Source organism: Leucopleurus acutus (assembly GCF_964270905.1).
Source record: "Leucopleurus acutus genome assembly, chromosome: 11".
NCBI classification, from domain to species: domain Eukaryota; kingdom Metazoa; phylum Chordata; class Mammalia; order Artiodactyla; family Delphinidae; genus Leucopleurus; species Leucopleurus acutus.
This window is the reverse complement of record NC_139152.1, coordinates 87,956,911-87,969,002: the sequence shown is the minus strand read 5'-3', so window position 1 is coordinate 87,969,002 and position 12,092 is coordinate 87,956,911. Positions and strand designations below refer to the sequence as shown.

General features: G+C 42.4%; 1 protein-coding gene across 1 annotated transcript in view; it reads right to left on the bottom strand.

The window, feature by feature from the left end:
• The window catches only part of TCP11L2 (t-complex 11 like 2), a 41,434-nt gene that overhangs the window by 24,486 nt on the left and 4,856 nt on the right, over positions 1–12,092 (bottom strand). Inside the window, exons 2-4 of the mRNA XM_082850914.1 lie at positions 8,209–8,400; positions 4,725–4,860; positions 117–237 (exon numbers count right to left, since the gene is read on the bottom strand). Coding sequence (XP_082707040.1) covers positions 117–237; positions 4,725–4,860; positions 8,209–8,365 — 414 coding nt within the window. The 5' untranslated portion in view covers positions 8,366–8,400. The remainder of the gene's footprint in view (positions 1–116; positions 238–4,724; positions 4,861–8,208; positions 8,401–12,092) is intronic.

Sequence of the window (12,092 nt, the reverse complement as noted above, 5' to 3'; positions counted from 1 at the left end):
CCTTTCGGTGACTGAACTGGCTCAGTGTTTCAAAAGAGTCTCCAATACTCTCTGCAGGACATGAAAACAGCCTTTGGGGGGAAAATTACTAATTAATACAGACAACATCAACTTGCCTCTCTGATTTCTTCAAACAGTTTGATGGCGTGTTCATACTCAGGGGGCTCAGCGTTCAGTTCTGATTCCAAGACGTCCCAGAAGGCCTGGTGGACAACGTGCCTCACTCTACCGGCCAAGCTACAGGAATGAAATGGATCGATTTTAAAATAAGCACTATTTCTCCTGATTATAAAAGAAAGATGCTTATTGTAGAAATCTTAGAAAATGCAGAAAAACAGAGAATAAAAATTGCTCATAATCCTGTTATTAATCTTTTGACGTATTTGACATATGTTCAATGAATGCATTGTTTTAATATAATTGTTTTAATACTGAGTCTGTACAATATTATTTCATTTAATACTCTGTCTTAAGTGCCTCCCCTAGATTTTTTAAATGCTTCCTCCTTATAGCTTTTGATATGTTCATAAAATTTCATCCTAAGGAGATACCATAATTTACCTAGCTACTCTTCTACACAGACTTTTAGACTTGGTCTAGATTTTGGGGATGAAATGGCAAAATTGCTCTTTCCTTAACAGCTGATTTTGGGGATGAGATGGCAAAATTGCTCTTTCCTTAACAGCTGAAGTTTCATGGCATGGAACAGAACAGATTGGCCCATGGAGACATGCATTTGATTGCCTGCCAGCTTCAGCTTAGATGTCCCATTTAAAGTTGGCCAGACCAAAACTGCTGAAATAGGAGCCTTCCTAGGAAAAGCTAACAATAGAGTAGGTGGCCACCTTGCTTTACCCTGTACGTCAATGCCCTAAAATAGGTGTATGTTAAAACACACAGGGACCTCTCTGGTGATCCAATGGTAAAGAATCCGCCTTCCAGTGCAGGGGACGCAGGTTCAATCCCTGGTCGGGGAACTAAGATGCCACAGGCCGCGGGGCAGCTCAGCCCACACGCCACAGCTACTGGGCTTGCGTGCCTCAACTAGAGCCCGTGAGCCACAAACTACAGAGCCCACCCGCCACAACTAAAGAGAAGCCCGTGCACCGCAACAAAAGATCCTGCATGCCTCAACGAAGATCCTGCGTGCCACAACTAAGACCTGACGCAGCCATAAAAATAAATAAATAAATTTTAAAATAAATAAATAAATAAAACACACATTCCTACTGAACTCCTACACCATTTTGCAACAGCTTTTAGAAAAGCGCATATTTCCCTGAACTGTAATTACCTGCAAGTCTCTATCCCACACAGGGCTATACACCTCTCTCAGGTAGAGGTTATTTCTTCTAGGTACCTGCCACTGTACCTAGCATAACACTTGTCATTTACTGAGGGTTCACTGAATGCATGGTGAATGAATCAATAATTTGATAGTTAAGCATATCTCCTAATTTTTCTTTTAAAGTACAAATAGCTAAATATACAAAAATGCTATGAGAAGTGAAAATTAGCTTTCTGAGGAGTATGAGTTAAAACGGTTTCCGTAACTGCAAATACTATATTCTACTCAGCCACTTTAAATGTGAAAACTTATTCTAGTTGCCTGAATAGATTTATTCAACATAAATGCCATTTCCAATGTCTGAGACTCTCTCGAGCGATTACAGAACAATGAGAAGGACAAACGTTGCTGGGACAGACTTCGCTCTGAACTTTACAAGCCTCATGTACTTGGCTTGAAGGCACCAACCAGGAGTGGGCTAAAACGACGTCATAGCTCCTTGAGGGGTGTCGGAGTTTAAGTTTTCCCAAAGGCTACAAGCTTTTTAATTTTGGGGAGTGGAAGAGGTAGGGAGGAAGGGGTGGAGAGGAAATCAGTCAAATCATTTATAAGCATTCCTACCTGGTATCAGAAATCTGACTTATTCTACCAAGTGTTTCCCCCCACTTGGTAAAATATGAGAGTCGGCCATATTTTAAAGAGTAACAAGAGACAGTGCTTTGAGAGCTATCACCCTGTCTCCTTATTTGTCACAAATAATAAACGCTTATGCTTTGATAAAAAAAAGAAAAAAAAGTAACGACTTGGTCATTGTGGAGGGTCATCTGAAAAATCAGCAGCTAATGATACGCTATTTCACTTTTAAACAAAGGTAATGTGTCCCAACTCTACGTGTTGTTTCCCTTGCTCACGTTTTCTAGCCATGGCAGAAAATGAAGAGAAGGGGAATTCGTACCTTCCACAGTATCAAAGTACTCACATGCAAGGCACTTATATGCCCAGGAGCATGCATTTAGAGTGAGTGTTGTGGGGAATGCGAGGCTCAGATATGGTCACAGCAGAGCCAGGATTCAAACCCCGGGGTCTGTCTGATCCTAAAGGGCCTTCATTCAGCCTGTATTTGCAACTTTTGAATTTAAAGCACAAACACTCCCAATTTGTCTTTTCTGTACTTCACAAAACATACTTATTTTAACTTCAAAAATTCATTTTTATTAGTCAATAAATGTTTACTCAAAATTCAATATGTGGTAGGCCCTGTTTCAGGTGCTTGGGTGTAGTGAAAAGAAAGCCTCTGCTCTCAAAAAGCTTACATGTTAGCAGAGACAGAAGAAAAACACACTGAAAGGGAGTAAGACAATTTCAGAGCCACAAGGAAGGCAGAGGAAGACAATGTGGTCCACAGTGATGAAGAGGTGCCGATTTGGCGGGGTGGTTGAAGAAAGCTTCTCTAAGACAGTAAGCGACCTTAGAGCTGAGACCCAAATGGGGAAAAGAAAGCAGCTGGTGAAGATCTATGGGAAAAACATTAAAAAAGAAGGAAGGGGCTTCCCTGGTGGCGCAGTGGTTGAGAGTCCGCCTGCCGATGCAGGGGACGCGGGTTCGTGCCCCGGTCCGGGAAGATCCCGCATGCCACGGAGCGGCTGGGCCCGTGAGCCATGGCCGCTGAGCCTGTGCGTCCGGAGCCTGTGCTCCACAACGGGAGAGGCCACAACAGTGAGAGGCCCGCATACCGCAAAAAAAAAAAAAAAAAAAGGAAGGAAGAAGGTCCAAGTCCCTGGGACGGGATCAAGCTGGTGTACTCCAGGATCAGCAAGGAAGCTTCAGTGTGGCTGAAGCACAGCAGGCAGGAGGAAAAGGAGGAAGAGACATGGTCAGTGAAGGGGGGCCTTGCTCACCATACTAAAGAGTTTGCATTTTTATTCTAAGTGTAATAGAACCATTGAAGGGTTCTATAAGCAAAGACATGATCTAATCTGATTTACCCATTAGAAAGATCACTGTGGCTACCTGTGGATGTGGAGGATGGACAATGCAGGAGCTAAGGATGGAGACTGGGCAACTAGTTAGGACACAAAGAGTACAGGTCAGAGACGATGGTGGCCTGGCCTGGGGGTGTAAGCAGCACAGCTGATATAAAGGATCATGGTGAAATGCAGTCACCATAGAAAACCAAACAGATAAACCTACTTTGGCCAGTAATCCTAAAATGTATTAGTGATTATTATAAACAACATCCCCAGGAGGAAGACTATGATCCATATTTTAAAGAAGGAAAATTACTGTGTTTACTATTTTCCTGCTTTAAAACAAAAAAAGTTCTGAATGGAATCAAATATTATATGTTGTCTTAATTGACAGAGAGAATGCCTCCCAATTTATGAATGGCACTGTGAGTTTTAAGATTCAGTGCCGTTATCCATGAGCCAATTTTTTTTTTTTTTTTTTTTTTTTTTGCGGTACACGGGCCTCTCACTGCTGTGGCCTCTCCCGTTGCGGAGCACAGGCTCCGGACGCGCAGGCTCAGCGCGGCCATGGCTCACGGGCCCAGTCGCTCCGCGGCACATGGGATCCTCCTCGACCGGGGCACGAATCTGCGTCCCCCGCATCGGCAGGCGGACTCTCAACCACTGCGCCACCAGGGAAGCCCCCATGAGCCAATTTTCCCTCTAAAGACTATTTACCTGCAGTAATGGCTGCAAGACTTTTCTCCTTTTTGTCCCAGGGGACCTGTGAGCCACTAAAACCAGAAAGACTGAGGTAGGATATAAGGGCACGGCTCTAACTAGAGATCCCTTGGGCATGAGGTTAACCAGGGGTGCCTATGCAGCTGTGATTCCTCCCTCCAGAGGCTTCTGGATCACCTCTTACCACTTTGGCAGCTTAGCTGCATTTACTTATCTTTCATAACCTGAATATTAGTTTTTAATAAGTCAGGCTGCAAATATTTCTTGAGCAGGTACTACACGTCAGGCACTCTGCTAGGCAATAAGGACAGAGCAAACAATATAGACATAGTTTCTCCGTTAATGGGGCTTTTGGTCAAGTGGGAAAGACAGACTTTGAACCTAAAATTATAAAACATCTTAACAAGAGGGAGGTAGAGGGGGCTATAGGAGTCTTTAGAAGGGGATTTAATGTAGTCTAGTGAGCTCAGGAATGTCAGGAAAAGCTTCCTTCAGGAAGAGACATATAGGCTGAATTCTAAAGATTATGAGTAACATATACCCTAGAGGAGTGGTTTTAAAAACAACTATAAGACCTTGTTAGAGAACTAAATACTGTTAACTCCCAGTGGATATTATATGAGACTGTCCAGGCATCAGTGTGAAAATCTGTGTTTGCAGTACACACACACACACACACACACACACACACACACACACACACACACGTCTGCAGCACAGGTTATGCACAACACATGCCTCCAGGTTACCTGTTCTCAGGGAGGGCATCTTGTTTCAATTGAAAGTTCTCATTTACAGCAATCTCATGAGCAAGAGTCATGTTTGATAAGTTCCTTGCTGCAGCCATCACTTCATCAAATGTTACAACTCTGGGAGGGCTTGTTGCTGAAAGGAAGACAAAAACCAGTTAATGCTCTGGAAGGAGTTGTCATCCAATGAAGCCTCCTGATGCACACAGGGTTTAAGTTACTCCAACATATATTTTCAGTAAGAAGAATATATATCAAAATAGATCGATTCCCCCGCTTAATACTTAAGGCTCCAAAAATTTAAGAACTCCTTTGATAGCTTCAGTTACTGTATTGAAAATAAATTGTTGGCCGCTCTCGCCTTCTGAGATAGCCCACGCTCTGTCTGTGGAGTGTGTTTCTCTCTAAATAAATCCACTTCTTACCTATCACTTTGTCTCTCACTGAATTCTTTCTGCCATGAGACATCAAGAACCTGAGCTTCATTAAATCCTGAAACCAGATACTGAAACCCCCGCCAGGTGGGAGAAGTTAACTATATGTTGCCACAACGCTCAGACCCAGGACCAGTTGGAACCAGAAGGTTGATGCTGCTGACTCCCACGTACCTCACCACCAGCCAATCAGAAGAAAGCCCATGAGCTGATCACGTCCTCCTCTTTGAACCATTACTATAAAACTCCTCACTAACCCCTCCAGGTCAGGACACTCAGTTTTGAGAGCATTAGCCCTCTGTGGCCCCTTTGCTTGGCAAAGCAATAAAACTATTCTTTACAACTTCAAAGAAAAAGAAAGAAAATAAATTGTCAAATGTTTCTGAGAAAATTTTATTAATATAGCCTATTATAAGTTATTTTAAAAATTAAATCACCTCATTTTTTAGCGAATATTGATATCTGCATTTATTACATGTACTCTACAGGAAACTGATGACTACTTTTTATTCTGTAATTCATAACTCCCATTAATTTAAGCAGACTCAAAATGAACTGATTTTTTAAAACTATAATTTTGAAAAGTATTATGCCGTATAGCACAATTCTGTTTTGCTAATTGGTAGTTATCATTTGACTTCGCTGAAGCATAACTTACCTCCTCGTAGGACTGTCCTGAGGTGACTAAACAAGATAATTTAAGTAAAGAACATGGTAAGAACTCAATAAATGTAGATAATTAAAATAAAATAAATCTGATAAGCTGATAATCTACTTCTCAGTAGGAAATAGTGGGTAAAGAATTATTTTAGTTATCTGTAAAGATTATTCAAAAAATTACTCTAACAAGTCATGTCTTTTTGAAATCGTTGTTGGAACTCTTGGCTTCTGTTAATTAAAAGTCATTCCCTCAAACAACAATCCTGACTGGCAATACTTTGCTACCTAAAATAATTTATTTTAAAAAAAATTTTTGGCTGCGCCACGCAGCATATAAGATCTTAATTCCCAGACCAGGGATTGAAACTGTACCCCCTGCATTGGAAGCACGGAGCCTTAACCACTGGACTGCCAGGGAAGTCCTTAAAATAATTTTAGAAATAAGAAGAGGAGGAGGTAGTGGAGAAGGTTGAGATGGAAGAGGAAGAAGAGGAGGAGGAAGGAATGCTGATATACAATTAGTAAAACCCTTCTTCAGGACACCTAGGTACCCTGCTGGAGACATCAACTCCATGTATAGTAATAAAGAGTGAGAAAAAGCACTGAAAGCTGGGGGGCTGCTAATAAATTCTTTTGCCAATTCTCTTTCCCATTAAGATTCTCCTTAAAACTGTCTGTATCCTTTGGTCCAGCAATCCAATTATATCCAAAGGAATTCCTAGAAAGGCTTTACGCACCACGATGTTCATAAAGCACTATTTGTAACAGCAAAAAAATAAAAATAAAAAAGGAAATGAACTAAATGCCCAATGATAAATCAGAGGTTAAATAAATTGATGGTATTTTCACTTGGTAAAGTAGTAAGCAGTCATAAAAACGTTTTAAAAAAAACATTATCATGAGTAAATATTTTAGTTATAATAGTAAGTGAAAAAAGTCCACATACATATACAAATGTATATCTATGTGCAGTATGAAGATATGACAAAGCACTATCACCTGTCATCTTTGGGTGACATTATAGGCGATAATTTCTTTTCTTTCTACTTATCTACCTTTCCATTTTTTTAAATGAGAATGTACTAATTTAGAATAAATACACGACAGATGAATGGATAAAGAAGATATGGCACATATATGCAATGGAATATTACTTAGCCATAAAAAGAAATGAAATTGAGTTATTTGTAGTAAGGTGGATGGACCTATATATAGTCTGTCATACAGCGTGAAGTAAGTCAGAAAGAGAAGAACAAATACCGTATGCTAACACATATATATGGAATCTAAAAAAAAAAAAATGGTCATGAGGAACCTAGGGGCAAGACAGGAATAAAGATGCAGACCTACTAGAGAACAGACTTGAGGACACTGGGAGGGGAAAGGGTAAGCTGGGACAAAGTGAGAGAGTGGCATGGACATATATACACTATCAAATGTAAAACAGATAGCTAGTGGGAAGCAGCTGCATAGCACAGGGAAATCAGCTCCGTGCTTTGTGACCGCCTGGAGGGGTGGGATAGGGAAGGTGGGAGGGAGGGAGACGCAAGAGGGAAGAGATATGGGGATATATGTATATGTATAACTGATTTACTTTGTTATAAAGCAGAAACTAACACACCATTGTAATGCAGTTATACTCCAATAAAGATGTTAAAATAAATAAATAAATAAATACAAATGAACAAACTTTTTCTGAAGTGGGCATTTGATCATATTAAATGCTAGTTGCTTCTCTCTGCATTTGCTTGGGCAGCTTAAGGAGTTATATTTCCCATACAAAATGTCAATTAAAAAGCTAAAAAAAAAAAAAAGACAAACACATGGCTTCACGCATTTCTAGCTTCCACACACAAAAAAGAAAAAAGACATCTCCCTTCACCATGGCACTCTTTTCATTCCTTCTCGTACTCCTGGTGCAGTAATGCTCCTCGTGGGCACTTTTCTGGGGTGATTTGCACAACAGTTTTTGAAATCAGTAGGAAACCCTTTAGATTATTTCATTTCCTGCCTGACCCTTGAGTTGGGGCAAGTTTCGTTCCATGTAAGCAAGAAAGGACCGATTTGAATTTACCCTTGAATGTGGCTCAAAAATGATCTCAAGAAGGAGTAGCTTTCTGCTAATTGAGAGAGAAGACGGGTGGGGTTGGGAGACCTGATTTATAGCCAAACCAAAGCAGATCAGAGACAACGATGAAAATAAAAATGGGCAGATTGTAAACATCAGTGGCAATTTATTGCTGAGAGCATGTACAAGGCAGCTGCAGGGCCCTGGCAGTGCCATTCCAGTACATCTAGAGGGGAAAAGTCAGTACTTTGCTCTCATTCATTTCCGAGTTTTAAAATCCAACATGTGTGTCTAGAACCACCTCCACTCCCCATTGGCTTACAAGCAGGAGAGCTGGATTTGCTAGAAGAGTCACTTGTAAAGCTCTGCCTGGAGCACTCATAGTCACTGAGCGAAGCCATGCTTTCGGAAAACCGGGAAGAGTCTGAATCACTTGGCTGGTCCTCGCCCACACACTGCTTCTCACCATTGAAGGGCATTTTGTGTCACTGAAGTGTGGGTAAAGAGACAGCACCTGCACAGACAAACAGACCCTGTGTCAATGTTCTGCAGTACTCCCTCCAGTGGTGCTGGTGCTTCGTTCAATGTAGAAAGCCGTGTCGCATGTGTCACAGCACTGGAAAGGCCCCCAGAAGATGACCTCCTTCCTCCCATGGCACCCGGACCAGGCTATCACTAGGCCTGCAAGACTGCCTTCCAGAAAAGGATTCCACAGCCAAGGTGTGAGCTCACACAGGACATACTTGGTGTGAACGTGGAGCAGCCCCCAGCAATAAAGCATCCTCAAAAAACAATGCGCAGAGCACACACTCTCTCCTCCTGAGGGTGCTAGAGCGTGGGAGGGTAAGAGTGAGAGTGTGGGGCTCTGGGTTTGAAGCTTGTTCTGTCTTTTGACATGTGACCTTGGAGAAGTCACTTAACTGCCTACCTCATGAGTCAAGCTGGGCTGAAAGACTAACCTCATAGGGTTGCTTGAAGATGAAACAGATTAATCTTATTAAAGTGCTTAGCACAGCATTCAAATGTTTGCTATTATTATTGTTCCTCTGTCTTTGTTTTAAATAAAATATTTTTGAAATCAGCCTTTTTAGTTGTCTGTGAGCCTCCTAGGGAAAGAGGAAGACTAATTAAAATTTCTGGCCAGCAAGTATATAGGTTTTTCTCCTCCATTTTCCCATGAACTGTCACGCTATGAAGAGTAAGGCCTGGTATTTCGTTTGTGCTTTAGACAGTACCTACCGCCATCCAATAAACAAACAGGCACAAAAGATCCTGATTCACAGGTTGGGGGGAGAACAGACACCAGGAGACATACTGTGCCATAAAACCAGTCCCTGGACTCTATATCCACGGCTGTTTCTGGGACATCAGATTGCTTCCCAGGGAAGGGCAGGGCAGTTGGGCCCAGTCAGCCACTGGAAAGGAGATCCTGGGTACCCAGGACGCTCAGGCCTGATCCCAGGATCCTCAGCCAGGCCTGGGAGGAAGCTGGCCCTGATATGAGTGTGGTGATAGCTGACACTGAGGGGAAACCTGGGCCCGAGGAGAAAGGCACCTCAAATCCTGAACAGATGGTAATGATAGTAAGGGTTCACTGAATCTCTTTAAACCTGAGCCAGCAATGAGATACTCAGAGCTTTTAAAGCTATCAGAACGGGAAACCACAACTACCCATGGAATGCCTGGAAATGCCTGCAGTTTCTTCAATGATTCCTTTGATGTGTATTAAGTGCCTACTATGCACCAGGCACTGGGAAAAGCAACAGTGAACAAAATACACAGGGCCATCCTCTCATGGCTCTCAAGTCCAGTTACCTAAAATTGCGTGTGCCAGATGCTAGAGGACAAGGAACGGGAAACCAAGGCATTGCTGAGGAAGCACGCGAAAGGAGAGGCAGGGTTGGGACCAAGGTAGGGGGTTCGAGCCTTTGCTGAGAGAAACAGTGCTATTCTTTATCCTTCGGGTGATGACAGAGAAATGGATGGGCCTGAGAGGGACTTACTAAAGGTGAAAAGCCAAGGGCACTTGCCCCTGGCCTCACCTAAACAACCTCTCCAGTCCTGCCACTTGTAGAAACGCACCCGTGCTCAGCCTACCACTTTCGCAAACAGAAAACCACCAACTTGGAGGCTGCATCTGCAAACCGAAGGGCAGGGAGTGGGGACGAGCTGCCAGGAAGCTCCCCAGTAGATACACTCGCCTTCTCCTAAAGCCCAGAAGCCAACCATCTCGGACACAGACTGAGGGCCGACCCCTGGCATCCTCGGCAGTGAACTCACCTCCTTTACCACAGGCAAACTAGATTCTCCTTGAGCGTTAACTCCCATCTGCTGGAAGGGGGACAGATGGGGGTGAGGATAGAGGACAGAAGAAAGGGGTCTGCTCCAACCCTTTCAATTCCACCGAACCCCAGATCCCAACTGGTGCGCTTACCCTTCCCTCTAGGCTTCTCTCTTTGCCAACATTTTACTTCTCACTGATGGCATTTCTCGAAAATGCTAGCTTCTCCAGGAAGCCTTCCCTCTACGCCGTGGCCAGAGCTAAGGGCACTCTTCTTTGTACACCTGCAGCACATTTCTTGTATCTGCACAATAGCACTTAGACCCTTGTCGCTATTTTCCTCCTGTGGCTACTTCCGACTCTCCTTAATAGGCAGGAACTGTGTCTCGTCCCACCATCATCAGTGTCAAGTATGTGACAAATATTCATTTGGTGTTAGCTGAATGGGAATCACTGAATCCCATCTGGTACAGCTGCAGCCAGAACATTTGCAAACTGATTATCACTTCACATCTACAGCCCTGCTGCTGTCAAAGTTCAAGGCCTGGAGCAGAGTACCTACCACCTCAACCTGCTTTATTAGGCTTAAGACTCAATATTCCCTGGTCCTGTCACACTCTTACTAGAATATCTTAAACTCTGTTTCCATTTTATTATTTCTTTCATTCATTCAACTGTAACAACTGTGCTGTGATGCTCTGCCCTCAATTCCTCTTCACTTTGGCTATTTTTCCAAGTAAGAGTGAATAAGAGCTTCCATCCATTGGAATTTATGAACTGGGTTAATAGCTATAACTCTCCATTTCACTTTTCTACTCCAGCTGAACAGCACACTTCATAGGTTTCTTAACTGTGTCTAACAAGGCAGCTAAGTACAAAGATTAAAAAAAATAAAAAGCTCTAGGTTAGGAGGTAGAAGTCCTGGGTGTAAGGCCTGGGTCTGTTGTTGATTTGCTGCATGACTTTATCCACATCAAGTCTGCTCTCTTCACCTCATTTTTCTGAGGGGGCTGGGCCAGCTACCAGGTGCCTTTTAGTGAGGAATTGCTAACATGCTATAAACCCAGAGTTCCATGAGGCATCACCAGAAGCTCTGAGAAATTAAATGCACTCATGGCAGACATACTTAATAACATGCAACTACGCTTTCTTCCAACAATTCACTGGAGGTAGAGCTTCTGGCATAGGGGATGTAACAGAAAATGTAAAAGCATCAAAATGTTTAGAAACTCTTGTTTAGTTAAGCCTCCACATTACATCTGGGTTTTTTAGTGGATCCAAGCAGAAACTTTTCTTTGAGGCCAAAATGCACACTATTACTCTATCAAGAAATCGCCTGTGTCCTCATATTAATAATACCTAACTCACAGGGTTGGTGTGAGATTTCATTCAGTCAATCTATGTAGAGTGCTTGGAACAGTGTCTGACACAGAGTAAACAGGATACAGATGTTTGCTATTGTTAGTATTATTTGCTTTAGTAGTTGTTATTATCATCATTTCAGTCATTAAAAACTCTAGAGGGAAGAACAACTCTATTCCATGATGATAAAAGCATGTTACCCTACAGATAACAAAGACCGGTATTTAACCTAGGACAGAATTCTTGCATTTGTTTGAAATACAAAAATCAAAAGCAAATGGCCCATCATGGTGTAAACAGTTTTCTGTAAGTCCCTTCACACTTGCTCTTACCTTTCTTGGTCTCTGGTTTCCATACAGGTCATCTGGGGACAAAGCTACTTGACTCAAAGACACTGACGGTAATTAGACTGTTTTTAAAGCTATTTTGGATTCTCTCTTAGAATAGTGATAACGAAAACAGGTTGTTTCTTTAAGAAAGGTAATGTTTCTCATACTGACAAACCTAGATTTACTTAACCTTCACCATTGCGACTCACAAACAAACCAAACAACTTTCCAGGA